A 23,014-nucleotide genomic window follows, 5' to 3' on the forward strand; every position below is an offset into this window, starting at 1 on the left:
CGGCCCACGTGAGGCCGGTCAGCTCCCTCCGACCGCAGCCCCGAGCGCTGCCGCCGCGGCCGGGAGACGCCAGCGCCGGGGCTGGGCGGGCGGGCCGAGCCGAGCGGCGGGCGGCTGCCAGCCCGCCTCACGCCAACTTTGATCGATAACCCCCTCCCGGCCCGGGCGGAGCAGCCTCGCCGGCTCCGCTACCCACCATCTTTGGGGGAAGTCCCTGCGCTGGGGGGGCTGCTGGAGACGGGGGGAGAGAGGCAACCTCGCAGCCAATGAGCCCTCCCAGGCTGGGGTGAAGACGAGAGGAGAGGGATTTGGGGAAGGAAAAAAAAATAAAAAGAAGAAGGGAAGAAAGGTGGGGGACCATCCTCCCCACTACCTCCGCCAGCATCGCCACCACCATTGACACTACTCCGAGTCTCCAGTTGCGCCCATGCCTGTGCCGCCAGTTTCGTTTTAGGGGCTGAACCGCAGGGGCTGAAGAAAATGGGGCAGAGCGCGCCCCGGACCCTCCTGCTGCTGCTGGCGGGGCTGCTGGGGGAGGCTCTGGCAGGCTTCCCCAACACCATCAGTATAGGTAAGCGCCCGCCGCGGCACCGCGACCCGCCGCTTCCCCCCGCCAGCCGAGGGGAAGTTGTGTGGAGGGGGAGCGGGGGGCGGCGGGGGGCGAGCCCGGGCGCCGCCGGGTAGGGGTGCGGGCGGCCCCGGCAGCTCTGGGGCCAGCCCCGCTCCGGCTGCTTCCCGTTGTTGTGAGCGAGAGGCAGAAGCGGTGCCTGGGCTGCGCTGGCGGGCGGCTGTCAGCGGTGCCGGGCTGCTGCGCTGTCCATTCACCTCAGGAGCGGCGGGAGGATTTGGTCCGTGCTCATGCGGAATCGCGCCCTGAAGCAGCGCATCCCGTGTGGCAGATAATGTGAGAGAGTAACGGCGTGGATCTGTAACGACGTGCCCTAAACCTGGGGCCGAGCGAGCCGTAAGGCTGAGGGCATGCGAGTGAAACACGCTCAGCTGTGCGTGTTCTCCACCAGACCGTTTAAAACCGCACGTTTGCCACGCCGCACGCCACCCGTGTGCTTAGCAAATAACTCTACAGAGGCGTTATTTGGCTCGTTTGGAGAGAATTTAGGAGCCACAGTTCCCCAAGTTAGACACTTAAATCTGTGTGTGGGCATCCGGGTATAAGTGGCCTGGTTTTCAAGGTGGACCCGCAGCTCCCAGTGACTCCCGGTCGCTCAGGGGGCACCTGGATGTGATGTGTGGCTTTAAAAGCCTAACTTTGGACTTGGAGTATGTATTTCATGTCCGTGCTCTGTCAGAATTGCTCAGGCTCAGGCTGCTCCTGTTCATTCTTTCCTGAGATGTGCAGTATGCAAATATAACTTACTGCCATGTTTCTCCTCAAAATTAATTCTGAAATACCTTTTCCCTTTTTTTCTTTTTTTTTTCCCATCCTAGGTGGACTTTTCATGAGGAACACTGTTCAGGAGCACAGTGCATTTCGATTTGCTGTGCAGTTATACAACACAAACCAAAATACCACAGAGAAGCCCTTCCATTTGAACTATCATGTAGATCACTTGGACTCTTCCAACAGTTTTTCAGTGACAAATGCTTGTAAGTAAATACATGCTTCTTTAAAAAATATTTATTTGTTACCTATCCTTACATTCAGTTTCTCCCTGGTAGCCTAGGGTTCTTGTTCATACAATATAGTGCAACAAATGTGTGTACTGACATGAGGTTTAGTAGATTTGCAGCATTATATGGTTGAATAATACCTTGGGGAAAGTTCTCTCACCACTTCTTTTCACCCCTTTAGTTTTGTTTTCCAGAAAAACAACCATGTTATTTATATAGCAGCGCTGTGTAGCTGCGATCAGTGAATTGCCACTGAAGTAACATCCCTTTTCTGTTGAGGCTACAACCTAGCTGTGTGAAACAGCATAATTTGCAAATAATACCAAGTAGGAATAAAACAGAAACAGCGTTTACAAGTGACCTTGAGGGGACAAAGCTAGAGGGGCTTACTTGCATCCTCTGCCCTGAAATACTGGGTTGTTTTCTTACAGTGAAAGTCCTGTTAAAAGCTGAGGAGACTGTAAACTGACAAGTACCGTTAGAGCTGAGGGGAGAGAAAATGGAATCAGAACGCTTAGCGTTATGAGAAATAGCTCTGCACAAGCAGTGCATACGTATAATTTGAGCCTTTATTAACAGAAGAAGCAAAATAGAACTTTGAGTAGTGTTAATGTGGTGTTAAAATGCGAAATCTCTTTCTGAAAGACTGGTGCGTGTTCTGCATTTAAAAAAGCATTCCTTGACCAATAGCAGTTCCTGAATATTTGTTTTACTGATGTGTCCAAATTCAGTTTTATACAGTTTTTACTGTAAACCTTTGAAAATGAATGGAGTCTTCTTGGAAGGTGGTTGCATGCACTTTGCAGTATACAGAAATATGTCTGTACATGATCTAAAAGGACCTCTGAATGCAATGTACTATCTTTGTGTTATGAACAGGATTCCTGTTCATACACTTACAGTATAAAATGTTCAAAGAGGAAGCATTGTACTAAAACAATGAAGTATGGGAGTACAGAAAACTAGTATCTCTTGCTTTAAAGCAATTTCACGTTTTGAATATCTTTCTTCTTCATTTTTTTGTTTGTTGGGGATAGGATTGTTCTTATATTCCTGTCCCGCGCTGTATAATCAGAAGGCTGGACAAGTAGATGTTTTATTCTTCTAGGATTTCAGGTATTTTCTGAGAAAGTTGATGGTTAGAAAATATACAATAAGGAAATATTTGGACAAATTTTGGATTGATATTCTAACATATCCCCCATGTGACTGCTTCTTGCTAGTGCAGCGTTACACTTTTTAAAATGCTTTGAATTAGGACCTTTAAAACTTTTGCAGGGGGGTTAATTATGTAATATCCAATAAAAATATTTGGTAAAGTGGAAAAAAATGGTAAATAAAAGTGTGTCTGTACTTTGCATCTTATTTTACTAATCCTATCCAACCTCAACAGCTCTTACAAAAACCATCAGACTATTAATCCTTAATCAGTGTAATCCCTTCAAGAGGCTGTATCTCAAACATAGTTTCCTAAATATCAATTATATGGATTTAAACTAAATACATTAAACTGCTTGGGTGATTAATTATTAGTTGTTTTTTAAAAGTTCTACCAAGCACTTCTTTACAGATCCCACCAAGACAAGTGAACCACACGCTCGTTCAGAGGCAGTCAATGTATTATTTAGTCAGTGTGCTTCCATCTTCTGACATCTAATGATTTTTGTCATTGCTTAGTGAAAGCTGTGGCGATTTTAGTAAGATGAGATGGTTTTCTGTAGTATAGGGCTGCATGTTCCAACACACGTATTACCGGTGTAGTAAAATTGGGAAAACTTAAATCTCTAGAGAAACCGTAGACCAGAGAATACCAACCTACAGTAACCTATTTAAAAATAGAAGGTGTGAAAAAAGAAACAGAAGAAAGAAAATGAAAAGGTGACCTTGTCCATAGCTATGTCAACCACCTGGTAATACTGTTGGTAGGAAAAGAATACGGTGAGTTCAAGTCACCAGTCATATCGGTCTCTGTAGCTCAAAATAAAAAAAAATAGAAGAATCAGTTGCTCTTTTTAGATCTGGAAGCAATTATCTTTGAAAGTCGGAATGCTCATACATATCGATGCATTAGGATGAACTAATAGCTCCTCACACTACCTGGCTAACATGTAAAACATTCTGGCCTAAGTACCCTTAATCACATCCTTACTTCCCAGTGGAGCGGCAGATAATTTCAGGGTGCTGCTGTATCCATGAAGGAATTCTTTCCCCAACATTTTTACTTCTCTTGGAGATAAGCATGAATTGTCTCCAGTGCTGTCACACAGCCGTTTGATCAATATTTGCAATTGGCAGGGATCCATAGGAGAGAAACCTGCAGTGACTCTGACTGCCTTCAGTGAAGAGAGAGGCTGTGACTGACTTAGTGGTGGGATAGGTAAAGGAACTGAAGGGAAATTGGAGAAAGTAGCGTGTGTAGCGTGAGCCTAGTGCCTGTACTAGTCAGTATCCATAAAATAATACTTTTTGTTCTCCTTTGCTTTGATTTATATCATAGTGGCTGTAGTAAGTGTTCATGTGTGCAGGAATTGAGGGGGGCTCTGCTCAGGAAAGACTTATGTTCCTGGCATACAGCTGCACATCCCGCTTGGTGCAATCTGGTGCATTCCAGAGGCAGGAGAAAAAAAATCTCTTCTGAAGTATCCTCACGAGCCAGAGATAAAAAACCCACCTCTGGTAGGGCTGATTTGGCAATATCCCAACATGGGAACAAACTTGTTTAGAAGCAAAAGAAAATTCCTGCCCTAAGCCCCTCCCTCTCATTCCTTTTTCAGTTAAATGATGCATAATCTTGATTCATGTACATGTATTCCCTGCTTCACTGCTAGCACCGAGCCCATCTCTGTATATTTAATTTACACGCATGCATACAGTATTCATCCACTCTGTATTTATCTGCCCACCTATTTATTTAGCTGTATGATATCTTAACAGAGAGCAAATGCAAACACAGATGAAAATTGCAGTGTATTTAAAGGTGAACTGAAGTTTATCAGTTGGCTCTGCGGGGATTTATTACATCTTTTTAAATATGCAGCTTTTTGCCATCAGAAAAAACAGAAAGGAAGAAAGTTAACTTGACCTGTGGATGAATAAAATCAAGTAAAACATGGATGTTATATTGTTTTCAAAAATGCTCATGTAGGGAGAGAGCTGGCTTTTTCAGAATAATATGAATATAGCAACTCAAACGTATAAATCCATCACTGAAGCGTCTTTCATGCTTTTCTTACAACCTCTGATGAAGGATGTTAGTATTAATGTTGAATTATGCGTACAGTTCTGTAGATCATATTCCCTAGAAATAACCCACGTATGTCTTTCTGCTCTGCACTTGTAGTGCACTATACTAACACTGCTCTAGCCTCTGCAGTGTCAGCTCATTAGCACACAGATCTCATATTCCCTCTCTGCACTGTCATTGCAAAAAATTGCTGTTGTACACCTTTACAGCCAACAAATACGCACTTGCGTTATGTACAATTTTCAAGAAATATTTAGAAAAGTAAACTCAACCTTATATGTAGTCCCCATGGAATTTCTCAAAAGAAAGCATTAGTTTTCATTAAAATCTGTTGATCATGTAATGATAGTGGTGGGATGTGTATGGGTGAAAAGGGGCTATGATTGCAGCATCTAATTAATCTACAGGCAGATTCCCTCTCTCGGCTAAACCTAACATATCAGCTGCAAATTCTTGTCCTGTTAATTTTTCTGAGTCATTTCTCATACATCTTCTGAACTCAGAAGGCTTTTTATATTTTACCAAATGTTGATGTGTAGTGTTTTTTCCATAGGCACTCGTTCTTTAAGAGACCAAAAAAAGAAGGAAGATACAATGACATGCTTACCTTAAGTTGCTAAAATCCTGTAAGTGATTTTATGGACACTTTCTTGAGTGGGTCTGATTTCAGACTTTCTTAGAAAATTTTTCTTTAGCATCCTTGCAGTCCTTGTGTTTAATCTTTAACATTCAACCTGGAAGATTTTAATGGGAAAAGTGCCTGTTTGTTGTTGTGAGAACGTTGCAGAAAATGATACCACAGGGTTAGTAGCAGACAATTTTTCCAGTTCAACTGTATTACTCCCTTTCCCAAGGCACAGGTGCCTTGGGAAAGGCATATATATATGCCTTTATATATAAGCGCATATATATATGCGCTGACATGCATACTCACTCACACACGTGCACACACGCACACACACACGCACTTTTTCCTTAGGTGCTGCTCAGCATTTCTTTTTGCCAGTGGGCAGATAATTTGCTTCCCTTGCATCTGTGTACTCTTTGGCCAGCTGGCAAAGGACACGGATGCTGAAACTGGTCAGCTCCCTTCTGCCAAAAGCATAAGCATGTCTCGCTGAAAGTCTTGCCAAGTTTGGGCCGTGTACTGGTGGTTTTGCATAAGTAGAGACCACAGGGTAGGTGCCTCATTCTCCCGATAAGGAATGCACTGTGGTTTCTCCCAGCATTCTGTGGTAGAACACCTGGAAATGTGCTTTCTACACAACTCTGTTCATTACAGATCCCTGAAAATGCCTTTTATGCTGCAGAATGTGCTCAAGTATTGTATGTTACTGCTGTGTGACAAAGAAAAGCAGCTGGCTTTAGTTTAGCGGTCAAAGCTTTTGCAATATTGGGGTAGGTTGAAAGGTGAAGCGTGTGTTCCAACTAAAGTTTGTTTCAACTTTGTGGCAGAGCAGATGATTTGTCATTAAGCTGAATGTCATCTCAGTGTTAGCAGATGTAACCATACTGCTTTCAAGTATGTTTTATTATTTCTTAAATTAATTTTAAAATAAGCTGACTCTCCTTTCTCTCCTCCTCTGCTACATACATAGTTATTTATATACTATTTGTTAGTGTTCCATTTAACTCATGCTGTAAAGATGGAAAAAAATCTCATATGAATGGACACTTTTTTGAGAAACTCTGAATTCACCAAATAAATGACAAGTAAAGCACAATTAAGAGTGCCATTTACTTGTTCAGTTTTGGAAAGATTTTCTGCAGATGCAGAGATGAAATTGTTCACTTTTCCTGTATAGCACTGGGCTTGGAGGACCCATGAGACTATTGGCATGGGTCGGAGAGCTACTGATTAACTACACATTCCAATAAAATGTGTAACAGCTGTAGTTTATCTCTAGGAGGAAACGGAGATGCCATGATAGGAAACAAGCATGTGGCAGTAGCTTTTAACAACAACAAAAAGCCACAGTTTTGTTGAAGGCTGAGTCGGGAGCTTGTCCAAGAGCCACAGAAAACAGTGGGTGTCTTTCCGCTGGGTTCGCTGTGTTCAGTGTCTGGGAGGTAGGAGGCCGTCCTACTGCAAGTGTAGGACTGTTCTGCAAGAAGGTGTGAAATGAGGGAGCTGATGTATCTTTAATGATTCTTTATTGTCACAATCCAGTGATTTAACATTTTTCCATTTAAAGTACATGTTTTGTCATTACCGATTTTGGAATGCTAGTTTTGATTTAGTTAGGCATCCTTAAAATGTTTTAAAGCAGCAACACTTTGGTTTCATAGTTCAGTTTCAAACCAAGCCAAACCATATAATTGAAAACTCATGTTCATTTATTGTGAGAAAGATGTTTATGTTTAATTTGCATTTGGCATTTAAGCTACAGCCTAAGATCAGTGCTTTCTATGCTGCTGTAAAGTATGGATCACTGGAAGGCCATGGTCCCCTTTCTAAGGGAGCTCATAAGGCAGCCTAAAAACTCTGTACCTATTGGCATGAGGTTTGCTGTACAGGGCCTTGTACCTCCACTGGAACAATGTGGCGATCTAAAAATAGAAATATAAAAATGATTGATCTAGATCAAACCAGTTTCTGTGAAACTATGTGATGATCACTGCAGTGAAGCAATTTCCAGATTTCATCCATGGGGATTCTTTTTCTTCTAAATGTGTATGTGTTACGTTTCCTGGCAGAGGCATGCTTCCCTCCGTTATATCACCTGCTTTATATTATTGTTGATCTTCAGAATATCAGATGCCCTAGAAACCTCAAACTTCAAATCATCTTGGAATTTTTCGTATGCAGTCATCTGATGAAGACTCCAAAGTAGACACTCAAGTTCGGCTGTTTGTAGTCATTGCAGTGTGGACACTAATAACTACCACACAGCTTCACAGTATGTATTCTGTATCGGGCAGTTTGGAGGTATTTCTATAGCACCAGAAATGCAGAGTTAATTTATCAGCGCGTAGCTATATGTGAACCATTCAAAGACAGTGCGTGCCTTTTTAGTTGATCTCACGAAGATGTAATTATTAGGGGTAAAACTATCATATATACACAGAGCAAGAGAGAAACTGGTGATGAGGTTTCTGTGTAAAGAGGAAGAGTGACTGTAGGAAGGAGTTATGTCAATGAATCCTCCTAGCAGTCATTCCTGCATATCCTCCGTGTGGTGTCTGAGGCACTGGGTCTGTTTTATCATAACCGCTTCTAAAATAGCGAGTGGCAACATGCAGCCCTCGCACATACACTGCACACGAGGCACAGAAGCCCTTACGCATGAGGATCAACACGGCGCTGCGAATAACTTGACCAGGCACTTGTAAAATGGGTGAATTGCTCTCCTAGAATTGGATAATAGCCCAGGTGAGCACTCTTCTCCTGGAATGGAGCGACCTGTTTGGTCGCTTGTATGTGATTATTTTGCTAGACTATTTGGACGTTTAGATACGCTGAAAGTTTTTTGTTTGGTTTTTTTCAAACACGATTTACGACGTGTTCACTTTCAGACCACTTGTAAGTTATGTGATTGCATTTGGATGCTTGGTCCTGCCCTTGTGTTGGGCTTGCATTTGTTGGAGTTTATTCAAATGTGATGTTTGTAATTCTGATCAAGAATTTTAAAAAAATGCAGGGCTGCATGGTGACTTCACTGTCTTACGTCCTTTTTAATATAAGAACTGTCTTTAAAATTATATGTAGGTATCTGGGAAAGGTATATCCATTCTCTGATGGTATATAGTCCATGCATACTTACTTCATTCCACGTATACTTCATTATTTTCACACCTCTTTCTCCTGGACTGGTGTGTGTAATGGTGCTTGCTGATTTCACCATCAGTAGTTTTGTCGTATGCAAACATCAAGCATTTGAGCCCAGCCCATGTGGTAAAGGGACTGAACTTGGAAATTGTGGAGTCTTCTGAGGGCTCTTAGCATGATTTGGAGTAAGTCAATTTGTATTTTTGGTAGCACAGCTTTGCTATCTCTTATACAAGGGTAATACAATTTACCTGAATCAGACAGGTATTGCAGGGCTGTTTGCAGTGAAAAACTTGGAGTGCTTTGGCTAACAGTGCCTTTTTCATTTTATTGATCACTTCTTCCACTTCCCTTCCTTAAAAAAAAAAAAACAAAACCCAAACCCAAAACAAGAAAAAAACAAAATCAAGAAGCAAAAAAAAAACCCCACCAAAACCCAGCCTACTCATCATGCTTCTGAAAAATAAATTGAAATTAGCACTTACTAATTTGCTGTCCTTGCCAGAAGACGACGTACATTCCCACTGATGGACCTAGGAGAACATGTGTCGCAGCTGTACAGCAAGCCAATCTATCACTTGACAAAGGAGAAATTTTCAGCTCTTTACCTGAAATAAGCAAAGCTGTTGGAAAGAAAGCAAGTTTAATATTGGGAAGTTCTTTGTCTCCTACACACCTGGGATCTTTATTATGAGTATAGTCCACACTTCTACAGCACAGCATGTGGCCAATTCTTGCCTACCTGACCCACACTCAGACTGCTTATTTGAGTGGTGGGAGAAAGAACCGTCTTTACTAGAAGCTGTGTTGCCTGTTGATTTCTCCCAGTGAGGTCCGTAGAACGTGCTGTAATCAGTATCTCACAGCTGCCAGCTTTTCCAAGAGATGTGCGGCAGTGCATTTCAGGGATTGGTGCCTTCCGTGATTTCTTTGCCTGAGTTCCATTTCAGAGATCTTGGTCCGAGACGGGTGCTGCAGCCCACTTAGTGAACATGGATCAGGTCTTGCGAATCACAGGGTTGCTGCATGATGACACACATCTTGATCGGTCTTTGTACCCTGCTGTGTATGCTGGATTCCTTAAAACTTTTTGGTGGTGGTTGTTGTTTGTTTTTTTCTTCTGAGGGGGAGGTGCAGGGGGAGAGATGGCTTGGGGAGAAATGGTAATTGTTAAGTTTTTTCAGGTGATGAATTTTCCGTAGCCTCTCTACAGCAGAACATGGTAAGACATTGTTTTTTACCGATTACAGGGGTTTTGTCTTTGTAGGCTTTACCACTTGTGTCACCAAGTTTGGATTCTAATGAAGTCTGGTGGTCAGAAAACTCAAGTTCATGTGCATTCTTTTTTCCCAGCAGTTAGATGAGAGCTAATCAGTGTCCATTGATTTGCAAAGGACTGACCCAGGGTCTGACCCTGCATTGAATCGAAACTGTTAGGGGGATTCTTAATTGTCTAGCAAGTTTAATGTACGTGACCATGTTTCTGCAAAGTGTTTGTGCAGTGGTCAGGTAGCATCTCCAGAGTGGCTTCACTGCCATTGTGGAGTATGTCAAAAGGAGTTGGAACTAAGAAAATGCTGAATGAGTGAGCAGTCAGCGTAACATCTGCTATCCTACTTTGAATTTCCTTTTTAAAGCATTGCTTTTTGTGCCTACTTAGGTATGACCTCTTGATGAATACAAAATAAAGAGAAAAAATGTACCTGGTCATCCTATGTCAGCTAATCCTATTTCTTTCCTATTTCAGCCATGTCAGCAGAGTGATTCTCATGACTAATGGTAGTTTTTATATATTTATATTGAATGCCTCGGCCAGCTCAGACCGAGTTCCTCCACAGAACCATTATCTCACTGCTGTTCTGTGCATCCCAGAAGCTGATTGTATATCCCAGAACATTATGCTGCATGACTTCAAAACCACATATGATTGGAAATGATGGGAGCTGTGTGACTTGCTAATCTTTTATTTCAGATGTAGTAACAAAAAGGTTTTAAAAATGAGATTGGGATCAACGAGAAAATTAGAGAATTAAAAATAAAAGCTTTTAAAATAGTTTCAGAGTTCAAAAAATTGACTCGATTTCAGTTGAAGCCAAATGTTTTGTTTTGAAAATGATGATTTCTGGGTCTTGTACATTTTTTTTCTTGACTGAAACAATTTTGTGAAGCCTGTCCAAGTTAGCAAGATGTTTCTGCAGACATGAATCTGCCTTTTTCAATGTAAAAGCACCTGTTCTGTCCAGTTTTAATAATGACATATAGATGATGAATGTGAAAAAAAATTGTGTGTGTTTTGGAAGAAGCTGTCTGCATTTTTCAGGGTATATAGTTCAAGCTGCTTGTGACGGATTTTATGGATAGACAATTTTTGTCAGTTAAAGTATGTATAGCATGTCTTTCCACACCATCTACAGGCAACTTACTTTATTACCTGGAGAGGCAGTGAGAGAAGCGCAAAATTGATCAAAATGAGACCAGTTAACCCTTCTGAAGTTTTCCACTACTCCAGTTTGGTGCTCCAGGTGCAGAAGTTTCCTTGTTTAAAGCATGAATCAGTATAGCTTTACTACATGCAGAGCGTAGTAAAGGTAGTGATGGTTTCTACAACCACAATGTCCTGTTTCAAAGATGTGCATTCGTATGCATCAGATGTGTTTTCCTGCCAGTTATTTTGTGCTAAATAATACAAAAAGAAATTGCAAGTGATACGTAGTTGTGCATATCTGCAATGACCACTGGGACCTAAATGTTTTAGTGCTTCATTGTTCTACCCTAACAGAAAAAAAAAAAAAAAACAAAAAAACCCTTTGTATCCCATTAGATTAATATGGGCGGTCAAGATACATAATGGAGTCTTCCTCTGATCTGATTTACACCAGGGTAAATTTGGAGTACCTCTGCGGGAGTTTGAAGGAGTGAAGCCAGAAAAGGGTAAAACCAGAGTGGTCCCTCATGGGGTATTCCTGGCTTTAAGCCTCTGGATAAGTGTGGGATGTGGGTCCAGGACAGCCAATGGATTCTTCAAGGGAGACTCGGAGCATCTTAATCAGTAGCGCACCTCTCCTCCAGGACTACCCAGGCTGTCCAGGCTCTTGACTTCAACAACTAACTGAATACCCCCTTGTGCGGCGTCGCACATATTTCCTCTTGGAACTTTGGGAAATTTAACAAAACGTTCACGTTCAGCAGTAATAAGTGTCCCTTTATAAATGATGCTGGGTATCTCAGAAGTTGTCTGTAATAGACTGTGTAGAGCAGAATCTGCCAAGGAAAGATTTTGTTTTTCAATTGAAACAAAATAGTGTAAATCAAATAGTCTCCAGTGGAAAGTGCTGACCTTGCTTTTAGCAGAAGTCACTTATACAATCTCTACCTTCAGATTTTCATTTTTCTTTTTTTCCCTTTCCCCCCATATATGTATTTTTGTAGCTGTGAACCTTTCACCACTATTCTCTCTCACTCTGCATCAGTTTATGGATTTTGCAATTCTTGTATGAATAGAGGCTATGTGACATTAAAAATCATAGACTCTTCTGTGAAATTTAACTCGCTGTGTCTCTTACCTGCTTGCGTGAATAGTGATAGCCCTGACTGAAAAACATGGCACCTTTTTCTGAGTCACTCTAGAGGTAATTCAAGAACAGATCTCTGGCAAAAGGGTCTTTTGGCTGAAGCATAAAGCTAACATTTTAACCTATTTTCATCTGTAAAAACACCCTGATTTTTTTCATTAATAGTGAACCTATTGTGGGTAGTGATGCTGCTAACTCCTGCATCCTGGTCAGGTTCCAGCTTGGATCATTATCAACATAAATCAGTTATTCTCCTGGAAGCTTTATTCAGATAAATTATCTGCACTTCCTGTCTTCAATTCTTATTGTGTTGTTCTGCAGTGCTAGCCCCTGTTTCACATAAGATGCATTTGAGATTTGAGTTGAGGCAATCGCTGCATACGCTGGAGGATACAATTTGTATTAAAGTATATTTTCCTTGCGGGCTTTTCTGAGAAGATTTTATGTTTCCGTGGTAATGTCTGGAGATTCCCTGTGTTAATAAGAATTCTTTGGTTAATTGATTCCAGAATCTACTGCTCTGGAATAGTCTGCCTTAATCAGGATCTTCACATGAATTTAAAAATGGCATCTTTCTGGACAAAATTGCAAGCAGGATTAGTATGATTCCTCCTTTCTACTATGTGGTATCCAAAACTGCTTGTATCAGCCCTGTGTATTTCTTGTGTGTGCTGGGTTGGATTCAATCTGTTGCAACATTCTCTGTAAGGGGATTAAAATCTTCTTGGAAATAACTTAACCAAAATTGATTATTAATTGTGTTTTCAAGAAGCCTGGGTGAAGCTATGTGTGAAATATGAATCTATCATTTCAGTTTTTCAGAAATTCAGCTGTGCGATACAGTGGATGTGGAGTACACTTGCAAAAAGTATTGGAAAACTCCGAAGACAGGAGACCTCCTTCTGCAAAATGGGTGTAGGAAGGGAAATAGCAGTTTAAGATTCTCCCCTGCTAGCCTGCCTGCCCTCATTCCTGGATGAAAGATGCTATAGAAGTGTAAAGCGTTAAGATCAAACCTCCTGGATAATCAGGACTGTGACTTTGTTCTGCATGACAGAGAAGGGCCTGCAGTTCAGATGCTGCCGACTGCCTTCTCCGCTGAGCCTGCCAGCAAAAGGGTCAATTAGTGCCAACGGCAGGAGTGCAGCTCTGTTACAAAGGCCTGGGTCCGCTTAGAACTGTTCATTTAAGCTCTCATTATGGACTTTAGGTTAATAGCAGTGTACACTGCTACCTAATCATTTACCTGAAACTGAGAGACTTTATTTTAACGGTTTAGCCATCATGCTACCCAGTTTGTTTGGGGTGGTTTTTTGTGACTGAGTCCAACTTTAAATCTCTGAGAGAAGTGTATCATGTTGTGCTGTGATGATTACAGGTCAAGAGTGTAGAGATTTATTGCCAATATAGAATAAAAAATAGTGACTTTAAAATATTGATAATCAAAGCAATAAAGATCTGCAGCTTGATAAATTCACTCATTCTTAAAAGCTAGCTTTTCTCTATGAATGTCCTGCAGACAGTTTTACTTTAACAATATAATCAAGGCGTTCATTTTAAAACAGCCACTGACTTTCTGTTTGCAAAGGCAACTTCCGCAGTACAGCCTGTCTCATTTCTCAGAGGCATAGAGGCACCAACTGGGTTGTGAGCTTTCCCTGTTTGTCCACTGGAAAGCGAGTGTTCTCTTCATGAAGAAGGTGGTGCCATTAATCTTTTTGCTGTCGGCTGTTATGCTAGAAACATCCCACTGAAATGCTTTCTTGGTGTGGCTGGGTGTGCTGATTGTCTTTCATATTATACTAGCAATAAGCTTGTAAATTGGATAATGCTACAACTTGAAGATTATTTTAATTGCCAGATGTCGTGGTTTAACTCCAGCCAGCAGCTGAGCCCCACCCCACCGCTCGCTCACTCCCCCCCGCTGGGATGGGGGAGAGAATCGGAAGAGTAAAAGTGAGAAAACTCGTGGGTTGAGACAAAGGATAGAAAATAGGATAATAGGGAAGGCAAACAGGTAAAGCGCACAAGCAAAGCAAAACAAGGAATTCATTCGCTACTCCCCACCGGCAGGCAGGTGTTCAGCCATCCCCAGGAAAGCAGGGCTCCATCACGTGTAACGGTTACTTGGGAAGACAAATGCCATCACTTCGAACGTCCCCCACTTCCTCTTTCTTCCCCCAGCTTTATGTGCTGAGCATGACATCATATGGTATGGAATAGCCCTTTGGCCAGTTGGGGTCAGCTGTCCCAGCCGTGTCCCCTCCCAACTCCCTGTGCCCCCCCAGCCTCCTCGCTGGTGGGGTGGGGTGAGGAGCAGAAAAGGCCTTGACTCTGTGTAAGCCCTGCTCAGCAGTAACGAAAACATCCCCGTGTTATCAACACTGTTTCCAGCACAAATCCAAACCACAACCCCATACTAGCTACTAGTAGAAGAACGTTAACTCTATCCTAGCCAAAACCAGCACACCAGGATATAAATTTTCTGAGCAACAGGCTTTAAAACTGAAAAGTGATTTTTTATGGCTATAGATGGAACAATGTGACTTTTTAAACTTGGTCCAGCAGTGGTTTGTTTACCTGGATGTGTACACATAACGCTGTTGCTTCCTGCTCAGTAGTCTGTTCAGAGGGCTTGGGCATTTCTGCAGAGCTCATCTGATGGAGTTTCTTTGGAGCATTACACTCTGAGTGAAGGAGCTGAGGTGGCGGCTTTGGCTCCCATTCATGGTATCCACAAGAAAGAAATTGCTGCAGTCTGGTGGTGTATTGAGCTCTCTGCAGTGATGTCTCATGGCAGCACAAATCCTGCCTGGAAGCAGATGAGTGCTGACCTCTAGGTCCTTGGGAGAACTGATCATTCCTCTGTTTTCCCTAGAGCGCACACCAGGCATCTTGTGATTCCTAACTGGTGAAATTGGGTAGAAAACCTAGTAATTCCCAATGGTTAGTAGATTTTCCTGCAGGAGCAGGAGATATGTTCAGAGCCTCAGGGCCGGTGACCCACCGCTCTGCAGGCTCACTGGCTGGTGTTGCTGTGCTAGCCCACAAGGCTGCCAGGGAGAGAAAGTCACTTCAACCACGGATCTTTTTTCACTTCAGGGCTTTGGAAGTTTTCTTTGGGATCTGTACTCTGCAGAGATCTGTTTTTTCCCTTTAGGCAGCTGTCTTTATTCCTTTTCCTCTGTTCTCTGTTCTTGCCTTGCTTTGATAGATAGGAGCAGATAGACCATAATTAAAAAAAAAAGAAGAGCCATTTCACTTCCCAGAGACAGCGAACAGGCCTGTGAATGGCACCTTCTGTTCCCCGTCTGCCTGGGTTCACCTCGCACTCATCAGCCTCAGCGTTAGTCTCATTCACATTGAGCTGTTAGGTTTGTTTTGCTCTCAAAAACTCTTTTGAGTTTCACACTGAAGTAGTTAAAAATCCCAAACTTGCTCGTGTTCCCTCAGGAGTGACATTAGCTATCCCCAGCATAGGTTTACTCAGGTCACTGGAGCTTTCTCTGAATCCAGTTTGACTTTTGAGATGGTTACAAATCCTTGAGATCATGTGAGTTTGCTCCAGAGCTGGAACTGCTGTAACACTGGAGGGATCCTGGTGCTTTTGGTGGAGCCTGTATGTAAATACAGTAACTGGGTGAATGAAAAACCAACAGTATAATTCTTCAGCATTTCTTTAGTTTCTTGAAGCCTGCCATGCCTTTTGCACTGATAGGAGACTTCTGCAGCTCCCAGCAATGAACCTCCTAAAACAAATGACTGAGATTAGTATTATTTATAGATAACCACAGGGATCATTCATTCCTCTCAAGCTGTTTATTTTTGGGCAGCCCAGTGAAACTGATGAAATTGCCAGTTGTCTGAAATGCTACTGCCAGTTGTTTGAATGAACGGTATTGATTATAGTTACAGGACTATTCATCTCATACTGGCACGCATACAATACATGTATTATAGAAATGTTGTCTCTGTTGACAGCTGGGTTATGAAATGATACACTGAATTATATGTCCTTATAGGCAGTGTATACATAGACTTTTCTTAGTCCTAATTCAAAAGTATTAAAAGTTACTTGAAAGAATACAGAATGGAGTATCAGACACTGGAGAGTATTATAATACCTTCATTAGAAACAACCAGTTAACAAATTTATGTTGAAATGAGCTGACACGATGAAACCTCAATGGGTGCCAACTGATCTAAACAATCTTCTTCTGTGGAGGTGGAGAAAATTTTATTTTATTAAATGAGTAAAGGATTTCTTAGAAGATGCAGATAGAAAAGAGACCATTTAAATCTACCCTATTACCGCAGTTTTGTTTTAAAATCAAAACCTTGAGGCAAGCCCAGTTTTCAGTGCATACAGTAGTAGTCTTCTGGTTTCATAGCAAATACCTTCATCTTTCTCATTTTTTTATTTAAAAAAAATGCAGTGATGCAGTGATCGTGTTCGTCTACACTTACCCTCAAAAGTTTTCCATCCTTCATTGTCGCTTACTTAATGGTGTGTATCCCAGTTGCCTGGGTTGCTCCGTCACATCACCGTTTGTTGTAGAATTCACTGGAGAGAAGAAGCTCAGCAGATGGCCCTTTTGCTGCAGCTTCTGTCCCTTCACTGGAGCAATCTGTTGTTCTAACTCAAAATGGGTGAGAACAAACCCCAAAAGTTGAAATAAAAGCCCCTCTCACGTTTTAGAGGATGTGATCTTTCATTGATGCATTGCTGTGTATTTGAAAGATGCGTATTTTGAAAAACTATGATTGTTAAATAAAGATTAGATAGATTTTTAAGTATTGTGCTTGAAAATTTCCGTTGTCTTGCTCTAGTCATGAGTGATCAAAAATAGAATAAAATGCTCAGAGCATTATTTTTTTAGGTTTTACTAATGCTTACTTGATTATATCTGAAATAACACCATTGTCTCCAGTAGCTGGCCTGAGAGCAGGCTTTCCCCATATTTACCTGAACTAATTGGTACATTGAACCATAAATTCAGCAGTACATGGTGATGACAGATGTAACTGTAGAATGCTTGGGTGTGTTTTAACATATATTTGCAATTGTAGCAAATCTATTAAATAACTGTATTTAAGGTTTCATAAAATATGTAAGTCCAGATCACAGCTGGAGTAGCTTGACTTAGTATGCCTGATATAAGTGGATGGAAGCAGATTTATATCACCATGATTCTTAAAATGATATTTAACAGTTCTTTTTGGCAGTATAGTGGATAGAAATCTTTACAAATTTGTGTGTTGTTCAGTTGCCAAAGGATCATATTCTTCTTTAGCTTGCATTACCTATGATAGCTTTCAAATGGAATATTTTTTTTATCATAATTTCAGTTTTCCATGTAAACTATCAATTTCCTGAATAGGAAAATAATTTTTTTTTCTCTTGTTCTTTCTGCCTTTTTCTTTGTAGTCTGAGATTTTTCTTTACCAATAAGTAATATATTTGTAACCATGAAAAAGCTTCATTTGAGCATCTCGTCATTGGTTTTTCAGATCCTAGCAAGCCACTTTTTATCTGTCTGCTTCCTTCTGCTCAACACTTCTGCTTCCTTTTCCTTTGTATCAGTCTCTGCAATGAAGCTGTGGCAATACAACCACGTATAATTGATGGTGGTTTATTTTAAAATTCTTTCTCTAAAAATTTAATCTCCTGTTATGAGATGGGATATTTACATGCTCATCCTCTATAAAAGTGGATGAGTTAGCGGAATAAATAGCCTACACGTTTATGGGAGAATAGATACTCCACCCCCACGCTGTCAGCGTAGAGAGAGATGGATTCTGTTGATAACTTGTGTGGTGCAGTGGCTGACAAGATACAGCAGCAAGGATAAAACGAGCGACTGCACTTGGCAAAATTTAGGGGTCTCTTCAGCTGTGAATGGCTCTGCTTAATTGTTACCAAAGCCTCCCCTGCTGAAATGATGCATCAGAGCAGCACAAGCTGAACAGTTGTGATGGCTGAACTTGCTCCTGCTGCTCATGGACCAGATATACTGTAAATGCAAACAGTAGGTGCTCCCCTTATCTCTAATTAAAGCATAGATGCACGTTTGACTATTCAGCTGCAGTATCAAGTTACTCAAAAAGCTAACCTGGGAGTTGAAAAGCCGGTATTTTTGCTTGATACATATTCTTAATACCTTTGCTTTTCTGGCTTCCTTGGCAGAAAGGACAGCTTGAGGGTGAAAAAAATGTACAGTGGTGAATCTCTCTTTTTTCTTTTTCTATTTTCTTTTTTTTTTAAATTATGGAAAACTGTGATATTTTCTACTGTTCACTTCAGAGTAAAGAGGAAAATTTTCCTAGGAATCCTAAGGAAATACCTAAGTGGTATTTTCTCATTCTTCTGTGGAGCTGCAATATGACTGATTCTGTCTTGCTTGTCTTTTAAAGATACAAGATCAATTATGATAATAAGGATTACATATGATGGTTATCTGTATTTTTAAGAAAATGAAGGCAGAGGAGGAAATAGGGAAGGGCAATATTGTCATTTGAGAGGATGTTTATATATGGCTTGTAGCTAAAAGTAGGTATGTTATTCTTCAATATTCTGTGCACTTCTCCATAAAGACATTAACAGCTTGTTGGAGAAGTCAGATGTTGAAATTGGACACACTAATGTCCAAACTTGCCTATCAACAGTCTGCTCAGCTGTATAAAATGCTGGGTGGATATTCTAATTCAGGCCCCTACTTTGTTCTTTGTTAGTAGCAATATCCATTGCAAGCGCCAGTGTGCCGGTCTGTAGTCTCCACCATGATCTTCCATTAGATGTCAGTCAAATCTCTGCTTCTGGATGGTTTTTTGTCTTTCAAGAGGGTGAGAACATGTGGGCTTTCTTAGCTTAAGTAACTGGTTATTTTTCAGATCCAGTTAATCACGAGCCCAAGTTCTTCACCTGAACAATCTTTCCAGGGTCAGCTATTCAAGTTGCTTTTTCTAATCTTAGGCAACAATTTAACTTTTTAAACACAGAAATCCCAATTATGCTGTTTTAGAGGAGAACCCTTACCTTCTAAATCATGTTTCCTCTCATGGTTGATTCTCCTTATTTGTAAAAAGTCTTGCGTTTTTTTTTTTCTTTCGGATCAAACTTGGTTTTATTCTTTTCCACTGCAATTGCATAATGGATTAAATGCACATCTCCTGTTTGTGCAGACAACATCTGCTTATATCAAGGACAAAAATTTTAAAATTATATGTACAGCAGCATTGATTCCTGAGAAGAGTCTTACAAAGGTGAGTTAAGTTTTACGGGCTGAGATGAATTTCTCACTTGCTTTCCCCCGGTCTCCCAAAACTGATATTCAGAAATAAATCTTTTAGGAGAAGAATTTAATTATCTTGCATTTCCCACATCATTGGCTCTCATTAACTGACTGTGCTTTGGATTCTCTCCCCCATTTGGGAAGTTTGAATGGACTCTGTAGATACAACGGTTTTAGAAAGAGACTTCAGAATGTGGCTTGTCAGAAGACTACATCTCTGTACAGAGCGATTAGTTTCTCTTATTGGCTTGACCCAGCATGTTTAGTCTGCTTAGCTGAAGTCATGAAAATCCTAGATACTGTACTTATTTACATTTGTTTCAACCGCCCTTTTAGTAAAAGAAAATATTTTTATTGTGGCAGTTTGATGGTTTCTCTTTATTCCCTAGTAATATACTCCATGTTATGTTTTTATTCAGAGTTAATTGTGTAATAGCAGGATATTTTTTATTTGAGAATAGTTTTGGGGGTTGGAGGGGAAGAAGGAGAGGACCAAGTAAGTGAGGGAAGCCACAGCTCAGAGAAGGATCCAGAGCCAAGAGAGTTAAATTGCGCTTCTTTCTAAGATGTGAAATTGCTTTAAAGTACTCTCTTCTAGGGCACAACCTTCGTGTGTTTGCTGGTGCTGTTTTGAAAGATTTTCAATTACTGTATCATAGGTAGATTTTATGGAAGGGAAGTTTTCTTTCTGAAGAACAGAAATTAAATCATACTTGCTTCTTTTGGAACTAGTGTGTAGTGTGTATCCATATATTCATGGCTACTGAATTATCCTGCTTCTGTCGATCTCTCTGTTCCCGTAGTCCCTCAACAAAGTAAGGGGACAGATTCAGAGTATTTTGATTCCTCCAGAGTAAAGAGGAGGCTCTTACCAGCTGGCCACCATCTGAATCCACGTAAAACCCGAGAATTTTGATGGGATGAAAGATTTTTATCAAACATAGATTAAAACAGAATAAAATCCCAAAGGTTCCATGCTTAAAGAGACACTGTGAATTTATGGATTACATATACTCTGTGCAAAATTGTCTTTCCTGCTGTCCTTACTCATAGCACTAACATGACTGTCATTGGAATAAACCAGAGGGAAGAAACATTTCTTCTTTTTTTCTCGTTTATTTTTGCAAGTAGCAGCAATTTCTGACTTGTTGCAGGATCGCATCCCTCTGTTAGTGAGTCCCATCACTTCCCGGTTCATTTTTTACACAATAACAAGAAAAAGAGGAAGAGCTGTATATAAAAGTATGCTGTTAAATCCATAAAAATTTTTGAGAGCTGGGCTGAGTGCATTTTAAAGATGATCTTTAAAAACTGACTTTGTATCCAGCTGAGGATGGAACAAGTACATTGAAGAGGATGAGAAAAAGAAGCTGGGATAACACAAATTTATTACTCGAACAAAGAAAAATATGGTAACTCAAATCCTGGTTGCTTTCCTTAATAGGATGGCTTCAATAGGATTTAGTTTAGGACTAGTTGCACTAAACTATGGAAAAATGGAGAGCCAGGAAGGGGTGTTTTTGTTTGTTTTTAAATTTTTTTGATGGTTACAAAATACTCTGGGAATTTTCAGTTCGTGGAGTTCGTAATTTGGTTTGTTTGATACAGTTTCTGCAGGTCTCAAGACTTCTTGAAATATTGGACTGACAGTGCTTAACTAAAGCTAGTGACAGTCTAACTGCTTTTGCATTTCTGGCATGTTTTTGCAGACTTTTCTTGGTTTAGTGGAAAACTGTAAAGATCAGTAGTTTGCTATATGTCCATACAGTAACTTCAGTGTTCACAACCATGCTCCTAACCAGAAAGGGTGTTACAAGTGTATTAGTCTAATGAGAAAGATGAGAAACAAGTCAGAATATTTTAAAATGTTTCACATTTACTTACTGCAGATTCAACAGTGAGTTTAGCCCCAGAGGCAAACGGCATAATAGAGGGACCTGAATGCCTGTTTTTCTTTTATAGGTGATCTCTGTAGAACAGGAGGTAAGAAATATTGTCTGGGCTTCTTTGGGAAGCTTGGAAGAGCTGATGAATTCATCAGTCCTTTTTATGCAGCTCTACTGGAGGATTTAAATCTTCATGTCTTCAATTTATTAAATTATTATGAGAAAGTCATTCTGTTGTTATCAAATTCATTTTTCTTAAGCAAGTTTCTATGCTGTTTTTGTTATAGAAAGGTATTGTCTCACTGATAACATTGCTAGTGGGAAGGAGGGCTCGGACTGGCTCATGTAAGTGGAAAATATACAGAGAAAATCAGAGTACAAAGAAGTCTTCTGTGCCCATAACAGATGTTTCTTGGAAAATGAGGTCTCTTACGCCTTCTATTATAGTCTGGAGAGACACTTCACTTAGTCCATTAATCTATCTGAAAAGCTTTACTACCTGAGTTCACCAAATAAATCTATTTCAAGGCCTACAAAATTTTCAAGTCCAAAAATAATCTGTTGCTGGGCCACTTTGAAAAGTTTGACACTGTCAGGGAGTCTGTTTGAAAATCAGACTAGGAAAATTCAGTAACAATGGCCTGGCATTAGCTCCGTACGATGTATGAGTTTAAACAAATACAAAGACACATTATCATAGTCCTTTCTGTTGTCTGCTATTTTGATAGGCAGTATAGAATTACATAAGATATATATATGTGTGTTTGTGGAGAGAGGGAGAGAGTTCCTGTTTTGGAACCTAAGTTTGTGATGAGCTGCTTTTTGCTGAATGACGTGAATACTTCTCTTGATGACTATTACACTGGTTTTAACAAAAGAAAAATACTTATTTTGAATTTAAACTGAAATTGGCACTGACATTTGCAGTTAAAATTCAGAGTCATTAATCTATAAAACCTGGAAGATATTGTGAATTAATTTATAAGAAATCAGTAAAGCAGAAATTTAATACATTTATATTTGGTGGGACACGGGTACGTTTAATTTAAAGTAAGGTGTTACTTACAATCTCTAACTGGAGTCACATACCAGTTTCTATTCTGTTGTGCATAGCAAGCTGATTTTTTTTAAAGCTTATTTGAATGGGAGCTGAAAAATTAATAGAGTTCATTGAGTTCATGAAACAGTTCCTCCCGTGGTTACGTCTGTGCCTGCTGTGAGTAAGGGCTTCCCTAGCTACAGAGCCTGGTCGTGTCGTCCAGACCTGGCAGCGTTTCTCTCCAGTTTGTCATCTCTCAGTAAGATCCTTCCCCCTCTTAGCGCAGCTTTGTTCAGTCGGTGACCTCCCGGAGCGAGTGGTGCTGCACGCAAGGGATGACCAGCAATGGGCACAGGCCTCCAGGGTGGCGATGGTCTTCTGGAAAGAGCTCATCCTGCAGCTTTCTGCAGAGCTAGAGCAGCGGTACAGCCGCCCGAGAACTTCCCTTAAGACAGAGAAATGTCTTGCCACCTGTCATCCAAACTGCGGCAGTTGAGCTGTTCGGTGCTGGTAGATTGGCTCCAGGGACTGCTGTCACAGAGACACACGCTGCCAGTTCAAGGGAGTTTCCCCCAACTTTGTA

General features: G+C 40.8%; 1 protein-coding gene across 2 annotated transcripts in view; it reads left to right on the plus strand.

Moving 5' to 3' along the window:
* Positions 1 to 221: 221 nt before the first annotated feature.
* GRIA3 (glutamate ionotropic receptor AMPA type subunit 3) overlaps positions 222 to 23,014 on the plus strand; it is a 157,950-nt gene continuing 135,157 nt past the window's right edge. For both annotated transcript variants that reach the window (XM_075162371.1, XM_075162372.1), the window contains exons 1-2: positions 222 to 571; positions 1,447 to 1,605. In XM_075162371.1, the coding sequence (XP_075018472.1) occupies positions 481 to 571; positions 1,447 to 1,605 (250 nt within the window). In that variant the 5' untranslated portion in view covers positions 222 to 480. The remainder of the gene's footprint in view (positions 572 to 1,446; positions 1,606 to 23,014) is intronic.

The sequence above is a fragment of the Calonectris borealis genome, chromosome 13 (assembly GCF_964195595.1).
Source record: "Calonectris borealis chromosome 13, bCalBor7.hap1.2, whole genome shotgun sequence".
Classification (NCBI taxonomy): domain Eukaryota; kingdom Metazoa; phylum Chordata; class Aves; order Procellariiformes; family Procellariidae; genus Calonectris; species Calonectris borealis.